The 19,029-nt window shown below is 43.7% G+C and overlaps 1 protein-coding gene across 5 annotated transcripts in view; it reads right to left on the bottom strand.

Annotated features, from left to right (window-relative positions):
- kif6 (kinesin family member 6) overlaps positions 1-19,029 on the bottom strand; it is a 111,015-nt gene that overhangs the window by 76,728 nt on the left and 15,258 nt on the right. For all 5 annotated transcript variants that reach the window (XR_013792301.1, XM_079528381.1, XM_079528383.1 and 2 more), the window contains 5 exons: positions 14,419-14,548; positions 9,330-9,536; positions 8,507-8,650; positions 7,300-7,386; positions 362-465 (listed from right to left, as the gene is read on the bottom strand). Coding sequence is in view for 4 of the 5 variants with exons in the window: in XM_079528381.1 (XP_079384507.1) it covers positions 362-465; positions 7,300-7,386; positions 8,507-8,650; positions 9,330-9,536; positions 14,419-14,548 (672 nt within the window). In the remaining variant the exon portion in view is untranslated. The remainder of the gene's footprint in view (positions 1-361; positions 466-7,299; positions 7,387-8,506; positions 8,651-9,329; positions 9,537-14,418; positions 14,549-19,029) is intronic.

The raw sequence follows: 19,029 nt of genomic DNA, 5'->3' as shown, positions 1-19,029 counted from the left end.
TGGGGGTGGGTCCACATCCACGGCTATGTGAATGTGTTGCTGATGTAGATGTAATGTAATGTAATGTGTTGAGAAGCACTGATAGTAGGCTGGATGTGAATATGCGCTTGACAGCAACATCAAACCCGGAAATTATGCAGGAACGCGTCGCCTACAGAGTGGCAAAAAACTACTTTCTGGCCTTTACAGCCCATACATCCAAACAGAAAAGTCCTATCTGATCTGCAGTAAACAACGTTAAAGTCACATTGCCACTCGATTTGCCACTCGATTTGCCACTCACTTTATGCATGCACCTTCTATATGTTGCACATGAGGGATGGGGGGATGGGGGGGGGTGGGGAGGACAAGATGAACATACTTGTGTATCTCCTCAGGAGTCAGCTGCTCCTCTCTCTGCTCGCCCGTGACCATGGAGAGTTCTTCTTTCAGAGACTGGATCTCCCTCTTCATACGCTGCATCAGCTGGAAATGCACATTTGATGGACAGACGTGACACGCATGCACCCACACACACACAGTTAGAGAAATAAACATTTTCAAATAAGACTAGGGTATATTAAATATATACTGCACCCTGCAGTGCAAGTCATGAATCGCATGCACGTGCACACACACACACGCACACACACAGTCTCAGCCCACTGCAAACCGATGACAGAATCCTCCCAAAAAATAATTTTGCGGCTTATCTTCGCGATGCATTCTGAGGACAAACCTAAGCGGTTCCAGACAACTGGATGCTCCGACAAGACAGCCCAGGAAGCCATCGATACCGCACAGAAACACAGAATAGCGCCCGGCCGTCCGCCAGCTATACGGTGGCAAATAGCAACACATGAAACCTCCTGCCGCTCCGCTCGCTGTCTGTCCGCACGTGTTTAGTCAAGGCTTGCAAGCCCCGGCCAACGGGCAGGTTGCCGTCGTTAACCACTGGACGGGTCCTGTTACTGCATATATAGATATATATATATATATATATATATATATATATATATATGTATTTAAAAAAGAGGAATATTTCACCCATCCCAGACACAGCCTCTTAAAGCAGTCTTTAGGAGAGTACTTACTTAGATAGCCATCTTTGCATAGAAACTGTAATAATAGAAAGAATGCACATTAATGTCAGAGTCAAGATCCGCAGAGAATGCGATATGACCTCCAGTTCATAAAAAGAGTTTTGCCTTTGTTTTTTTACAAACAGACTGAAATGCAATTCCCCCTTTCTTGAGGGCAGACAGAGGGACATTTGTTAAGCCGTCTACCCCGGATACCGCATTCCCCTACCTGCTGAGAGCGGTGGTAACTTCAAGATGGCCATTTTATTTTTTGATGAAACAGATTGTGGAATGGAATGTCTAGGAACCCTGGCAGCTTCATGTATGTGGTGGACGTTATCGCGGTACGTATATTTGAGGCATGAAAGGAGAGTCGACCAAACATTAAGTGTGTCCAGGGCTGTCCACTCCCCCCAGTCTCTTAAGATGTAACCTTGTTTGACCTTTTAAGAGATAAGCGTGTGGTGCTCCCTCTTTCTTCATCCAGGGGTCAAGGCCTAAACAGCTCCATGGCAGCATGGGAGGGGAGCGTCTAAGCTGCCTAGGCGCATGCAAGATTAGTGAGTCTAGGTCAAGGCTGAAGTTATGGTATGTAATAGTAGCTACAACCACACCATTTGTTGAATAGTGACATTAGTGGTTAATGGTTCATGGTTAAAGAATGTTTACAAGCACATTTACTATCATTCACCATAAAAGGTACACTTTCGAGGAAGCCATTGTATTCCATTAATTTGTGCAACATTGTAAGCAAATTAATTAAAATTCTCCCAATTAATTAAAATGTCCCAACTCCCAGAGAGTTGCAACATGCTTGAGATGGCTAACCCAACACAGTGAACCTCATTGTGTGGTTAGATTTGGACAAAGTTACATTATTGTTTTAATGCATTAAAAGCTGATTGAAAAGTCTCAAAAATAGATAGCCCTGTGAACAAAATTCTAATGTTATGTTTGGCCAACACTGACCCAATTAGTCAGGTAAGTCTGGCAACATTTTAATAACTTTGGACAAAAGTAAACAAACATGAAGTCTAAAAATGTATCCACTAGTGGGGAAAACGGTCTGTTAATGTACTGTACATGGCCGAACAGACAATGACATACGGTATATTATTTTTCTCTCATGTGACACTTTCCTCTTGGACAGAATATCCTGTTATCCATCTCTACAAGACCCAAGTGAACCCAAACAATCCCAAGGCAGACTGTGAGACTGGAACAGTCTCGGTGGCAGCAGTAGACATTAAACCAACAACAGAACATGACAACTAAGTGACAGAGTCACTGACACAAAGTTGCTAGGGAGGCGAAGGTTACTGAAGTTTGACCCCGGGTCAAAGGTCAGACCAGGGGAACCAACTCAGCAATGCTGCGACACTTCTGGCAAACACCAGTAATAAGTCAGACATCATAAACCCAGTAGGTTTTTGAGGAGAAACAGCCGTGGCCGTGTGGGATTTGGGGCAGAAGCCACATTTCTAAAGCTAATCCACCCTGTATCATATTTTATGACACCGAATATCATATTTGACCATCCCATGCACCGTGGCCGCTCCCTGTATCTCGTTTTTGGAACCCACCAACACACCCATGGCCTGATGTAATACATCCAGCTGTGTCCTCAAAGGGCTGACCGCCAGTGACTGGTCGGCGGACTCGGTCGCAGTCTATTTCGGCGTGCTTGAGCCCACGCTGGTACCACAGCACCACAGCTGGCTACGGAACACTGCGAATAAAACCTGACCCAGGACATGTGACAGATGATGTCAGCAGATTTTCTGGAATGACAGGTTGGGGTGGGGGGGGGGGTTGTTTGTTTATTTGCTACGGTGGCCTCTTCTATAGCAGATCAAACAGTATAATAATGCCAGCTTAAAGACCAAGCAAAGACACTTGATGCAAACTCACTCTCACGCTGCCTTTCATTATTGTCTGTTTACTCTGTAAGTCTCTCTCTCGGTTGTGGCTGACAACATAAGAACACTTTAGAGCACAACTCTGTGCACTAAAGGGCTCTGTGAATCTGAAAAAGGTATGTACTATATCTACTATGTACTAAGGTATGTACTATATCTACTATGTACTAAGGTATTTACTATATCTACTGTGTACTAAGGTATGTACTATATCTACTGTGTACTAAGGTATGTACTATATCTACTGTGTACTAAGGTATGTACTATATCTACCATGTACTAAGGTATGTACTATATCTACTATGTACTAAGGTATGTACTATATCTACTATGTACTAAGGTATGTACTATATCTACTATGTACTAAGGTATTTACTATATCTACTGTGTACTAAGGTATGTACTATATCTACTGTGTACTAAGGTATGTACTATATCTACTATGTACTAAGGTATGTACTATATCTACTATGTACTAAGGTATGTACTATATCTACTATGTACTATATGTACTATATCTACTATGTACTAAGGTATGTACTATATCTACTATGTACTAAGGTATGTACTATATCTACTATGTACTAAGGTATGTACTATATCTACTATGTACTAAGGTATGTAAGTAATACAAGTAAGACGCGCGAACGCGGGAAGCGAACGCAGCTCGTAAATTGCAAAAACAACAATTAGAATAAATTACGTAATTTTTTAAGGTTTTTTTTAAGTTCTTTTTTTTGTGTTTTTTAAGATTTTTTTTAAGTTAGGTTTTCTTTTAAGTTAAGTTTTTTTTAAGTTTTTCCTTTTAAAGTTTTTCCTTTTTAAGTTTTTTTTAAGTTAAGTTTTTTTTAAGTTTTTCCTTTTAAAGTTTTTTCTTTTTAAGTTTTTTTTTTTTAAGTTAAGTTTTTTTTTAAGTTAAGTTTTTTTTAAGTTTTTCCTTTTAAAGTTTTTCCTTTTAAAGTTTTTCCTTTTAAAGTTTTTTTTTTAAGTTAAGTTTTGTGTGTGTGTGTGTGTGTGTGTGTGTGTGTGTGTGTGTGTGTGTGTGTGTGTGTGTGTGTGTGTGTGTGTGTGTGTGTGTGTGTGTGTGTGTGTGTGTGTGTGTGTGTGTGTGTGTGTGTGTGTGTGTGTGTGTGTGTGCGCGCGCGCGCGCGCGTGCGTGCGTGCGTGCGTGCGTGCGCGCGTGCGCGTGCATGTGTGTGTGTGTTTTTGTGTGTGATACAGCTGCGCCCTCTGGTGGTGGGCGGGTGGTGTTACAGCGTGACACACACACACAGACAGGATCTGCTGGGTCTCATAGTAAATGCTCACTGTGTTCGCAACTATGTACTAAGGTATGTACTATATCTACTATGTACTAAGGTATGTACTATATCTACTATGTACTAAGGTATGTACTATATCTACTATGTACTAAGGTATGTACTATGGTATGTACTATATGTACTATATCGTCGGGCAGAAACCTGTAGCAGAAAAGTAGCAGATTCCCAAGCTCGAAACGTGGCACGAAGAGAATCAAAGCGACTCGCTTTGAGCTTGTAGATCTGCTGCTTTTGATGTTATTATTTTTTGGATCCTGAAAATTAACAGTTTTGGACATTTTTTTAGCAGATAACCTCCCTGTGCAGAAATTGTCCACACACATACAATACAGCACACACACACACGCACAGCAAACTGCAGTAATATGCAGATTCTGCATGTGAAACTTCAAATACCTGTATTATATTGCAGACCACTCACAAACAAGGTGCTATTACGGGGCCCCTTGTTTTATGAAGGAGACGTTTTTTTTCTGCCACAGCACCAAAAAAAACTTAGCCACTTTTTCTCACCCCCACAACAAAACAGGAACACATGGGCTACTGTAGCTATAGCTAGTTCTGTGCACGGCATTCATTTTGTGGACAGCCGAGGGCGATGACTCTCGCTCTGGTGAGTAACTGGACCTACCCACCGCTACAGTAACAAGAGGCTCCCCTCGCGGTCTCAGCCCCGCTCCACAGCGAACCGCTTGACGTGACATAGGGAAGTCAGGGAGGGAGGGAGTGAGGCCAGGGACGTATGGAGTGCGACCGACCGCAGGAATCTTCACACCCACTTCCCAAACACGTCTCTCTGGCTGGCTAGAAAACTTCTGTTTGACTCACAGGTATGCACTAATCAGGCCTGTCTCCTTTTAGACAGGACACCGTCTGTGTGTGTGTGTGTGTGTGTGTGTGTGTGTGTGTGTGTGTGTGTTGGGGGGGGGGGGGGGGTGTACAGGTCGCACAGGGTCACACAGCCCGCTGTTCGCGTCTGCTGAAGTACGCACACACAACAACACCAACAACACCATAAGATCAACCATCATGAACCCCTGTGGTGGTGGTATTACGGAAATCTGTTTTGACGGGCACCTCGGCTCAACTCGAACAACCCTGAAGCAGTCTACGCAAATTTCCACCTAATCCTGCTTCGCAAAAGGCGTACGGGCAGATACAAACATCATGGCGAGGAGGTGGTGGTGGAAGTGGCCACTGGCAGACGAGACAAGTGCTGACTCTCTCTCTCCTCCCATGACCTGGGAACCAGGATTAGTCCATTAGTCTCCGTGAAGGATTAACATTGGCCTCACTTCTGTTGGAGGAAGGTAACCGACCTAATATGGTTTGGTGATCTGTCACTGACTTCTTGCAAGGAATCTCGGCTATCTTACACAAACCTTATTCTTCCCCTGTTTTCAACTGAATGCTTAAAAGACTTTACGAGTCCATTTTGGAACCCTGGACTTTGAGAACCAGTGGTCTACAGTTTTGGTACCAAAAAAGGAACTCTCCTCATTCCGGTGAAGTGCAGGTCAATCCCAGTAGACAGCAGGGCCTTCAGTTCTTACACAAAATGGCCAAAATGAGAGTTTGAGTGTCACCCCCCCAGACCATGATGAATGATCTCATCTGATTCTGCAAACTCCACTGCTGCATTCATTCTGTTCTTTTAATCGTTTGCAAGAAGAGAGAGAGAGAGAGAGAGAGAGAGAGAGAAAATATATATGAAACACTACCGAAAAGCCATAAACAGAGTCAAGGAGCTTGCCCATGGAGCCGGGTTTGCCCGAAGCTGTAACCGGGCCGGACCCAATTGGGAGCAGCCAGACACCGGCACAATTACTGGGCCGGCCGCAGACTCTCTTAAAAATACCTCTGCAGGGTTTGCAAGTGGCCAGCCAAACCCCTGTGCAGTAATACAGTAACAGCTGATCCCCAGGCAGTAAGGCAGCCAAACCCCTGTGCAGTAATACAGTAACAGCTGATCCCCAGGCAGTATCCTAGCAGGAGGGGGAAGGAAGGGGTGTAAGGTTGATGACTTACTTTTACTGCTACTACTGTATTATCTCCCAGACCTACTACTATAACTGTATTATCTCCCAGGGGATAGAGGGGACCAAAACACCAACCGCCAGGTCTCCGTTTCCCAGCATACTTTCCCAGGAGAAGTAAATTAAGAGTCAAAGAGAGAGAGATAATGGGCATACCACTGGCCCTGCGGGTGAAGGCCCACGACCGCTACTGTCAAATTACGGTCGGTTTGTGTTTGACTCACAACTTTTGTTTGCGCGTCATTTTTTTTGTCCCCTTATCTTTTCCTGGCTTTCCCGGTCCACTGAATAGTTACCTAAAAATAACAAAAATACCAAATAAAAACATGACAGAAGCAGGTGTGTCAGGTATGTATAAATAGAGAGAGAGAAAAAGAGGGAATGTAAATTGAAGAGGTGCTTTGTGTCCTCATGTCACCGTGTTGGTGTGAGTTTTAATACAAGCGGTGTGCATCTATCCGTGTAGCTTATGTGTATGCGTGTCTCGACACACACACACACACACACACACAAAATATGCCATAAGAGAGGCAGGGGTATGTAAACAAGAGGAGAGAGAGAATGCAAACAGGCCCATCAAGCTATCTAAATACCAAGCGAACAGACAGACCGCCATCCACGTGCAAAGAAAAAAAGACACCGTCTTCCTTCCCCCAAATGATTGTCTGACGCTGGAAAAAGTGATTTGGTCCTGGAAGTCCAGTGAGGACACTCAAGGACATGGTGGATTGCACGTATGGCTGCGGTTAGCAGATGGATCCTCCCGGCAAATGATTCACTGATCAACTTTATGGTTTGGAAGCTGCGTGGAGGGGTCTGGCCATAGCACGTCGGCCCCATTAAGTCATGCCTTTGTGGTGTGACGGTGTGGTTCAAGCTATGGCACTGGTAGTGCTCTCTCTCTGTGTGTGTGTGTGTGTGTGTGTGTGTGTGTGTGTGTGTGTGTGTGTGGCCATCTCACCAGAGCAGGATCCAGCTCCTCATTCAGTAATGCCTCATTCTTGATGAGAGCCACTCTCTGGGCAAAACGACACGTAGAGATAGATTCCTGAGGGTAGGACAGTACAGTATCATCATTAGGGTGAAACTGAACGCTCGGCCTGGGCCGTGGCTCAGCGGTCCAGGCACCTTGGCTGGTAATCCAGTCTGGCAGTGTGGCGCGGGTTCGACTCCCGATCCCGACGGCCTTTACTGCATGTCTTCCCCCCATCTCTCTCCCCATTTCCTGTCAGCCTACTGTCTGTCCCTCCATAAAAAATATAAAATAAAGGCGAAAGCCACAAAAAAAAAAGAAACTGAACGCTCACTTTCACATTTATATATATATATAATAATAAACGTGTTGATTATTCAAGCAAACATTGGTTGCTCTATGGAAAGAAATCACAGTATTTCCCCATTTAACTGTATGTTAATTCATTCGTTAGTGGAGCTTTATATTCTGAGGTTCAGAGCGTGGTTTGCAGCCCTTTCAATGTGCCTCATTTCTGCATCTGTAAGTGCATAATGCCCCTCCTACATTGAGAAAACAAAAATAGAATAATGCAGAGAATCAATTATGCAGAGGGGGGTGGGGGGGGGGGGTCATGGGTGCCTAGAACTGTATCAGCTAATGGTAAAAAACTGAGCTAAATTTGTTTAATCACGCCAACCCTGCCATCGCTATTTTGGGATGGCAAATTCATTTGGACTATTTTCACTATTAGTCGTACTGTACAATTAAGCCAAAGGTCTTCAGCGTTTTTCGTGAGCGATGAAGCAGGGACCCCTGCTTCATCAATTTGTATAAAATTGTGTTTTTTTAGATTTAATAATGTTTGACAGCAACTATCAATGTGTAGCGTTGTGTTGGACTCATGTTAATGTGTATTTTCAGACACTTAAACCCTCAATACTTGGAAAACATTGCTTTTTGTGCCCCTACACCCAACATCTTTGCAGAAAATAGCCAATCTACAAGCTCAGTGAGATTGTCGATCTGCAATTTTCGGCTAATGTTCCCCTCAGAGTAGGGATGATAGGGTTCACGTGGGTAAAAAATAGAAAGAACTTGAACTAAGGGCTACAAGGCTTTAAGTGGTCTACTGTGCTTGGGGTAGTCTTGCTTTTGGGAGTGTTTGTTTTTGGGTTATTGATTGTCATAACCCCCCCACCGTCCCCGTCCTCACATCGAGGTTCCTCTTGTCCGCGGAGACGGTTGCAACCATGGTGGTCATGCAGTTCCCCCCCAGGCTGTCCCGCAGCACAGAGGTCATCATGGAGTTCCTGTAGGGGATGTGGGAGCGGTTCCTCTCCGACAAGGCTATGATCACCTTGACAAGCACATGGGGAGAATGGACCAGATATAAGATATGATCACCTTGACAAGCACATGGGGAGAATGGACCAGATATAAGATATGATCACCTTGACAAGCACATGGGGAGAATGGACCAGATATAAGATATGATCACCTTGACAAGCACATGGAGAGTGATAAGGCGTGTGTAAATGAAACACACCAAAGAGACGTCAGTGGCATGAAGTGGTGGAAAGTAACATTTACTCAAGTACTGTACTTAAGTGCAATTTTGAGGTATGTTTTTACTTCACTAAATTAGTAGTTCCAAATGTCAATACTTTTAATTCTACTCCACTACATCTCAGAGGCAAATGTTGTACGTTTTACTCCACTACAATTATTTGACAACTTTAGTTACAAGTTACTGTACTTTGTAGATTTTAGATGTATAACAAAACATGCATTAACCACTACCTCGGCTACTTAAAAATAGTTTCCTAATAATTTCCTACACACATTTTCAAAGGACATAAGTAGATTTAGTATCTAAATCTAAATTAAAAAAAAATAGTGAAAATAGCAGATCTACAAGCTCACGTTGTGAGCTTCAGCCATTACCACTAAATGTGGGGTGTGCGGAAGAGACATCAGATTTCTCTCGTGTGTCTGGAGCTATAAAAGACTTGTGGAACCAACCAGTGGTGTCTAACCTGTTCCAGGAAATGCAGAGAGAGGTTGATGTACTTCCCCTCGGTGAACTGGTGCCCGCCCACGCCAGTCTTGCCCACCCTCTCCGAGCCGGCCAGGTCCACCAGGTGGAGCTTGGAGCGGCGCACGGTGGCAGAGCCCGGCTCGCGGGCGCACAGGTGCAGGGTGAAGATGCAGTGGGAGCGTGTGGACGCCTGGTTCATGGGGGTCTGAGGGGGATACGAGGAAGACGTGTCAAACAAACGGGCATCACAAATCTACGATAGATACACTTTTTTGTTACGGCCACGCTCTGACTCCTTCGGTGCGCTATCCTCTTAGACTTGGAGCAATGACATTTAAACAAACAATGGGTCGCACCAAGAGTGAGTTTGCTTATTTTATTTCTGTGCGACACGAAACGTTTGTCCTTTCTTGTAATACAGCACTGACGAAGGTCCTATGACAGAAATTTTGCACCTTTCACTATATAAGCATGTTCAAATAAAATAAAAACTATTTTCTTAGTCACTGACATTTATATCGTCAGTCTGGAAACGATACTGTAACTGTACGCGTGCAGTTCATTTAACTCAGACGAGTGTGCAAATGTAACCAAATGGACCCGCAATGGACCATTTTGTACACTCTGGAGTTAAATTAACACTAAGGTTTAGTTTGTGGTGGACAGCCAAAAGTAAAAGGGGATTATTTTTCTCTTATCCTTCAGGGACTTTCCATATCCTGACAACAACGGGGGAAAAAAATGCTTCTTTTCATTTGTATAATTTTATTCTGACTTCGGTATGAAGATCAAAGGAATGTGTTGTACACACATGGTGGCCGCCTGACAATAGCTGAGGTTGATGTTCAAGACGTTCACAGACACAGCAGAACAGAAGCCAGGGCGAGACGAGCGGGAGACATAAATAGAATTTGACTCATCCTCTCAGACAGAAAGGGTTTTAATAACTGCCAGAAGATGGGTCACTATGTGAGTATGTGAGAGCACAGCTGATGCCCAGATAATTATTGTCGCTGTCGGGCAGAAACCTGTCTCTGCATTCTAACTTTTTTGTGTTTTTTCGTAAATGAACGGCCAACTTGATCATACGACTCGAGTCTCACAAAATCCACAAAAGGAGAAGATCTGCAAGCTTGAAACGCGGCTCGAAACGTGGTGCGTTTGAGCTTGTAGATCTACTACTTTTGAAAAGTAACAGTTTCCACCCGACAATAGACATGCAGGACATGGACAGTCAGAACCAATAGACATGCAGGACATGGACAGTCAGAACCAATAGACATCCAGGACATGGACAGTCAGAACCAATAGACATCCAGGACATGGACAGTCAGAACCAATAGACATGCAGGACATGGACAGTCAGAACCAATAGACATGCAGGACATGGACAGTCAGAACCAATAGACATACAGGACATGGACAGTCAGAACCAATAGACATCCAGGACATGGACAGTCAGAGGCATGTTGTTTATCTCTCAATGTTGTTTCCGTCAGTACTGCAGCTGTATCCACTTGGGTTGAAGACTTTGGGAGTATAAACGCTCATGGCTTTTAATTAGTACAGAAATGTTGGGCCTTCCCTTGATAATAGACTACTAGACCATGCCTTTAATTAGCTTTCGAGGCATTTCTTTCCCCACCTCACTGGTAGAAAGGTCTATGACCACCACTGCTTTGAGATATAGACATGACTCACACTGGGTCCCGCTGTCACCATTTGAAGATCACACACATTCCATCTCATGGCTTTTCAAAAGGTGCTCTGACCCTGACTTGTCGCTGTAAAAATGCCAACACTTGTTTGTCAAGGTTACCGCCAACTCGCGGCAGATCCTTCGCTAAATCTCAACCGGCCCGTGTCATATCTTTCTACACTCCGAATTCCATTCACTCTTCACCTGACCTCCACTGCGCCTCGGGGTATCCCTTAAAGCACAGCGATGGCGCCTTTAGATGCCTTAGGAGGCCTCTAGAAGGATCAGTTATACAACAGTATACTAGTGGTTGATATAGGATCAGATCGCATGCTTGGTCAATTGTGACCGAGACGTGTTATCAGCTTGTAAATTAGCTATTTTCAGCTAAGCTATTAAGTGAAAAAGTAAAAACGTGTCTTTTCCACTTGTCTCTTAAAACTTGAAAAAAATTGTTTCCAGTGTGAAATAGGAACGTTAAAGTAGGCCTGTACTACGTTGGTTCCATTGATCCAAGACAAAGCACAATCAATTGATTAATGATTAAAACAAACTCAAGCTCAATCGGTATCGATGTCGCCTCACAGCTAGAAGGTCCTGGGTTCGATTCCCACTAGGGGGCGCTGTGGGCGTGTGTTCTCTCCTCCGTGACACTGGGTGAAAACAAAGTGTGTTACAAAAATCGTGGGATAAAGATTATAGAAAAAAACATGCTCTGACTATGCACGCGGCCAGATGGGTGAGCTGTGGACTATTTTAAAACTTCCAAGTGGGCCCTGATCCAGAAAAGGTTGAGAACCACTGCCCCCTAAAAGGACCATGCCGTACAGTAGCTAGGGGTCCCCGGACCCCACTTTGAGAACCACTGACCTATCATCGTCTCTTCTCTCGGTTTACGATCACCCAAAAAAAACACAAAAAAAAACATGACCTCACCGGAGCTGCTTCCTGACCTCCTGTGGAACACATGCTGACCCCACAGCGGCCGTGCACTGACCACACACAGTGACTGACCGCAGTGAGTCAGCGAGCGAGGTCCTGACAGAGGGGTCTGCATGGGCTACAAACCCCCATAACCCGGAGAGATCGTTGATTCAAGTCTGTGGGAGCTACGGGAAGGGGGGGGGGGGGTGCATTCGGACCACCTGCTGTGCTGTGCACTGCCACTAGATTCAAACCCGATGACTCGATTCACTTTTTGCCGTGTGTTTATTTACTTTACTTTACTTACTTTACTTTACTAAATAAAACCGACTATCAACAAAAGTAAACAAGGTGAGGTCAGCGCTTTGTGCCAAAACCTCAGGTTGCACCGAGTGCACTGGACTGACGTTCTCTAATATAGTCGAGTGAACACAAGTCTTGTCTCCTAGGGGTCCCTGGCACAAAACAATTTCAGATGGGGGTCCGCGGCCAAATATAGGAGTCTATATCAATTTGGGGGGTCCTAGACACAAAAGGCACATCCTGTACTGCTCCACCTCCCTCCTTAAGTAATTAAAAACCGATTCCGTTTTTCAAACGCTTTCAATATTTTTCAAAAATGCTCAAAAATAGCAGTATATCTGCTATTTTTGAATAGCCAACGTATAAAAGGATAAAGAGGTTCAAAACTATTGTGATGCTGTGTTAACAGTACACATTTTGCTAGGGACTCCCTGAACCCCCTCAGGGACCCCTTTGAGAACCACTGACATACAGAACCAAGCCCAATTCATAAATGAAAAAAAACAAAACACTGACACCGTCGTAGCACAGATAAGAGCATAAATTAGGCTTTAATACGTGTGGGCTGAGCAGAGGCGGGAGATGGATGGGAAGAAGACAGAAAAAGAAATCCAGATGAGAGGAAATGTGTCCTGCTGCTGAACAGTTGAGGGAAGGTTGAGAAGGTTTCAGTGTATTTTATCTCCTGTCCCATAAAAAACGACACAAGGGAAGCCACTAAAAGTCTCCCGGACAGACGTGTGATGATGAGCTCATGGTTTTGGAGTGTGGCGTGAACATACAGTATGTGTCATCTTTTGTCCACATGCGGCTGCGAGCGAAGAGAAGAAAGAAACTGATTCTGTGAACCTCATGGCGAGTTCTTTGCAGAGCACAGCAAGTGTTCTGGGGGGAATATTCTGGCGTTGATAAATGACTGATGTTGATGGGTTCTTTGTTTGCTCAAAGCTCAAGGGAGACGCTTGTATGAAGGAGTGAGTCCCAAGGAGGACGCCAACAACAGTCTCTGTGTGGGTGGACTGTTAAGGACAAAAACCTGGGTCGCTGATCGGCTCCCTGCAGGACAGGACCCTCTGACCGTTTTGATCAACGGTCAACTAGAACAAGCAGGCAATGTGTTTTCCAGTGAAATTTCCCCCCAGGCTATACAGTATAAGCATTGAACACTGGGAGACAGATGTGCATGTAAGTGCGTGTGCGTGTGTGTGTGTGTGTGTGTGTGTGTGTGTGTAAATTGGAAAGACAAAATAACATTGTTTTAAACAAAGGAGTTAAGCAGAGGGTCGATTATTAGATTAGTTGCTTGTTAGACAAAACAGTACCGCACACAAATCCTTCATCTCTTAAAAGTGGTAAAAAAAAGAACCCAACTGGGACACCGTATCTATTTCAGCTTTATTTGCGGGATCAACTTGTCCACATCAAAAAGACGAAATCTGAAATGAAAAGGGCCCTGCCACTAGATTCAAACCCGATGACTCGATTCACTTTTTGCCGTGTGTATTTACTTACAAATAAAACCGACTATCAACAAAAGTAAACAAGGTGAGGTCAGCGCTTTGTGCCAAACCCTCAGGTTGCACCGAGTGCACTGGACTGACCCACCGCAGCCGTCTCATCGGGTTGGGGAGTCTGGGTGTCTGAGCATAGAAAAGAGCCACCACAACATAAACAGAAATTACAGAGGGAATGCTGCGTTTTACAGAGGAAAAAGTGTGGTGAGGAGAAAAAAAAGACCACAGGGGCACCAAAATAATATTACAGAAATGTCATAAGGTAGCCTTTGGAGTGCATGTTGGATTTCTACTGTAGGGTACAAAGAAAATCCAAAGTATGTTACTTTTAGAGGTGGTCATACATATTCAACATGCCAGTGCATATTAGTACCTAACTTCTACGTAGTAAGATCCGTATCCCATTTGGTTCCATGTATACCCTCTCTGAGTTCAATTAAAAGCCATTTAGGACTATGATGCTGATTCTAAAAACCCCTTCTAAATGCTGACGTAAGTATTCTGAAAACGTAGGTCAAAAATCTTATGCTGCTATGTACTGTACATACTGTAGCAAGAAGAACCCCCAAAGCTAGATTGGTATGGGATTCAACTCTTTAAAGTAAACCTCAATGTTCGACTGCTGGAAAAGCACGGAGGGGCCTTACTTCTGCAATCATCCGATTGGTGTCGCCCAGGAAGAGTAAGTTGAGAGCCTCCTCCTCATTGGCCGACTGCTGGAGGGACAGATTCTTGAGGTGGATATTCTGGTCTTGATCCTCCATAATTGTCACCTTGCTGGAAAAGAGACATCATAGTGAAAAAAGTGTAGATTAAAAAAATGTAGTCAGGATTTAAATACACAGTACAGTAACATTGAGTTAATTTAAAGCATAAACAATGAAGCCTAGAGGCCTATTCGTACTCCAGTTTTAGGTGATAAGGTGACCACAAAAACAGAGAGATGTGTTCGGGTGAGTGGTCGCTTATCACCGCGGTGTGACGTCATGTTGTAGTTTTAGGTGGTCACCTTAACTGGACTATGAATAGGCCTTTACATATCTGGTCAAAGCCTTGACTTAAAAAATATATATAGAGAGAAATGCACACAGCATACAGTATATTTCCTAGACACGCATTCTGGCATCATCAGGCCATACATGGCAATTACTATATTTACAATTCAGGAATTTTGCAGAAACTCTCATCCAGAGCGACTTATAAAGTGTAAGATTAGAGTAAGTAGCATGAAGACTAGTCAACCAAACACAAGGTACACGGTCAAGTAAATCAAGTGCTAGGAGGACAGCAATCTGGGATAAAAAGGAAGAAAAAATAAATCCTTTGAGCGAAGCTCTGAATCCATCTTGAGAGATTAGGAGGATAATAAGGTAACTAGGATTTCAGGTAGACATCAAAGTGTCTGTGTAAACAACACACATGGTATGATCCGTGGACAAGCAAACTGTGCTTACTGTACTGTACTGTAGGCCTACAGTATCTATAAATAACATATGTAGCATGTGAACACTTAAACTTAAACAACGTACAGTACATCTGACTAGCCTAAGGCAACAAGAACAGATGCAAACTAGAAAAAGTGGTCTCCACGAGGTCAGGAACGTTCATGATTTATTTTTGCAAAAATGTGCCTCCTGATGGCACTAAAATATGGCAATGTTAAAAGGGTGGCATTAATTGTTCCTGTGAAATGTGCGTTTCACAGCAATTGAACGCTGCGTTCATGATTTGAGGCATTTTGTTAAAAAACGGGCCACACCTGGAAACTATTGATGTCAATCATAGCCAACCACGATAGAATATATATATATATATTGTAATCACACAGATCCGTCTTGATCACATGACTATAAAGATCATGTGTACTGATTTGCGTGATATTTGGATAAAATCCTGTTTTTCAAAAATGCTATAACAGGCCATTCTGGAAAATGTGGAGCAGAGCTTCGGAATTGGCATCCAGGGAGTGTGTGCAGTGTGCACAGTTTGGCATCGACCAGGCCAACGGTGCCAGAGATTAGCTGTAGACGGACGGACACACACACGGGCGGACACACACACACGGACGGACAGGCAGACACATGGACGGACAGGGTGCAAACATCCTCTCTCCACCAGGCCAAACAATAATTAAGGAGTGCCAGATGGTGAGGTAAAGAGTTGGAAGAGATGAGTTTTCAGACTGCGGCATACAGAAGGAGAGTGGAGTCTGCATTCCTGACGGAGTGGCGAGGTCATCCCACAGCTTGGGAGCCAAGGAGGAGGTCAATTTGGAATGCTGGCCAGGGTGTCATGCTAGGGACAGATGTAGACGTCACTGTGATTGCTGACCAAAGTGTGTGGCAAGGGCTGTAATGCTGCGTTAATGGGCAGATGCAAAAGCTGCAAAGATGCAAAGATCACAGCATAATTTGTTGCATTGTAAAATCTGTTACTTGCTCACACGGTCGTGACGTCTGGAAGTTGAACCCAGCTCAGCTTCAATTTGTAGCTTTGCATCTGGAAGTTGAACCCAGCTCAGCTTCAATTTGTAGCTTTGCATCTGGAAGTTGAACCCGGCTCAGCTTCAATTTATAGCTTTGTAGCTTTTTGCAGCAGCTACAAAAGTCGGATGCATCTTTGCATCTTCATGTCGCTGGCTTCCATTGAAAATGAATGGTAAACTGCGTCTTTGCATCTGCCCGTGTGAACTCAGCATGAGGCTGGATCATACACTATACAGGTGACCTACAGTACAAGCCCTGTCTATACAGATTACCTACTGTACAAGGACTCAAGGAGTCCCTTTTAAATTGGATGCGAGCAGCAACCATGGAGCTAATGGAGTGAGCCCATAAAAGCAGAGACACAAGGGAGGTTGAAGACCAGAGGTGTGCTAGCAGCATTCTGGATCAGGTTGAGAGAAAATGTTGGCAGACCAGCATGGAGGGTGTTCCAGTAGTTAAGCCTGGAAATGACTGCAGCATGGTTGAGGAAGGATCTTTTTGATGTAAAGTGTACGGTAGTGGAGTGACTGTTGCAACGACTGTCCAGGATCACTTCCAGTTTTTTTAAATCCAAACAACCAAGGGGGAGCCAGGGGGAGGGCGGGGACATGGACTTGACACTTTTTTATCTCCCTGGGGGATCATAATGTGATAATAGACGGGGCTTGCTTCTGAAAATAAAACAAAACAAAAGTTACTGCCACATCAAACAATGTTAAGTAGAGATGGATGAAGGGACCGCCGGGATTGGTAGTCACCGTCATGTCATACGATGCCCAACCGTGCAACAATGGCCATGCCAAAGTGACAGTACAGCTACAGTCAAAACGTTGTGTGTTCAGTTAACCGTGCAAGTGGCAAAGTGGGTACACTTTCAGAGTTACATCAACTAGCTGGAATGATGCTGGGCATGAATGGAAAGAATATGTAGGAAATCGTGTTAAAGGACAACTTTAGTTTTTTTTCAACCACGGTTCATGTTTTCGGTTGTTATTAGAGAAAGTAAAAGATGAGTGTTCATTTTTATTTTATTTGCTGCTTTCTTTCATTTTTGCGATTTTAGCCATTTTTAAAAAGGGGGTGGGGGCATTCGAACGAAGTGGCTAAATATGTATTTGTTTACGGCGATTTCTTTATTATTACTTACGATAGTCCTACTAGACGCCAGTAAATTACATCTGGCCACAAAAGATCACAGGATGTACTGCATGTGAAGGAGGAGGTGACAAACTGACGATTGAGCCTACGACACACAGTATGGCAGCCTCCTAGTACCTCCTCCTTCACATTCAGTAGAGTCTGTGCTCTTTTGTGGCCAGATGTAATTTCCTGGGGTCTAATAGGACTATAGTAAATAATAATAAAGAAATCACAGTAAAAAAAAAGAAGAAAAAAAAGACAGTTAGCCACTTGTTCGAATGCCCCCGCCCCCCTGTCAAAAATAGCTAAAATCGCTAAAACAAAAGAAAGCAGCAAATTGAAAAAAATGAACACTCATCTTTTTGCCTTCTCTAATAACCTAAAACATTAACCTTGGTTGGAAAAAAAACAAAGTTGTCCTTTAAATACATTGTTGCCGTCGGGCAGAAACCTCTTATCTCCATATTTAATATATATAATATGATATAGTACTTTATTGTAGTTACAGTTTATAGTACTGAAATTTGTCTTGCGACCCAGCAGCCATGTATGCAGAACACATACACACAGCACATTTGACATAGCACAAAGAACAAAACAATACTACATACAAAAAGACAAGAGCAATGTCCACCGTCTAGATCAGGGGTTTTCAACTGATTATGAACCAGGGACCACCACCCTGACTGAGAATCAACCTGGGGACCACCACCCTGACTGAGAATTAACCTGGGGGCCATTGTTGTGTTGGGAGGGGGGATATGGTCGTGGTGTGGGGGAAAGAAATTAACCTTCCATATTGAACTCATGTTGCTGTTCATTGTAACTTATTCTATGAGTAAGCAGACACTTGCGATTGATTATGGGCACATTTCCGTATAAATGGTGACTCAACCAGGCAATCCGGTACGGTTTCCCTTGAGATAATAACTCACTTTTCTGTGGAAGTTCTTGACATCCGACTTCCCAGTAACTGACAACATCGACGCGTCATCATTTGTCACCAGATCATTTACTGCATTGTTTCTCAACTTGTGGTCAATACAATACATTCAAATACGAATCTTCACTTTCCTACATTAATAAATGCATGGTCAGGAACCACATGCAACACCTTCACGGACCACCAGTGGTCCACGGAACACCTGTTGAAAACCCACCGTCTAGATTACCCCATTGCTACTACAACTCCTGATTAAGCCTTAAAGTCGACGGATGAACAAAGGACCTCTTTAGTCTGACTATGGAGTGAGCTTCCCTCTCATATCAAACCGTTTGAGAGTTCTGTGGCTTTCACCTTATTGTATGCTGGGACACCATATCTCCTTCCTGAAGGTAGCAACCTATATTCTCCATACAACACATGGCTAGTGTTTGAGGTGATATTCCTTGCTAACCTATAGGACGCTGTTATCATACGTGGATGTATAAAGTTTCTCGAGTGGTTGTCCAACAATCTTTGAACAAATGTTCATTTGTTGCAGCAGTTGTGACTTTAGGGCTGCAGACAAACATCCATACCAGGTGGTACTAACAGTACTGAAGAACACTCATAATAACAGAAGTGAAGAACAAAAGAAGAATCCGTCTACTAGCACCGAAGGATCTTAGACGGCGAAGGAAGTGGATTAT

Source organism: Electrona antarctica (genome assembly GCF_951216825.1).
Source record: "Electrona antarctica genome assembly, chromosome: 18".
NCBI lineage: Eukaryota > Metazoa > Chordata > Actinopteri > Myctophiformes > Myctophidae > Electrona > Electrona antarctica.
Note: the sequence above shows the minus strand (reverse complement) of the source record. Positions and strands in the feature narration are given on the sequence as shown.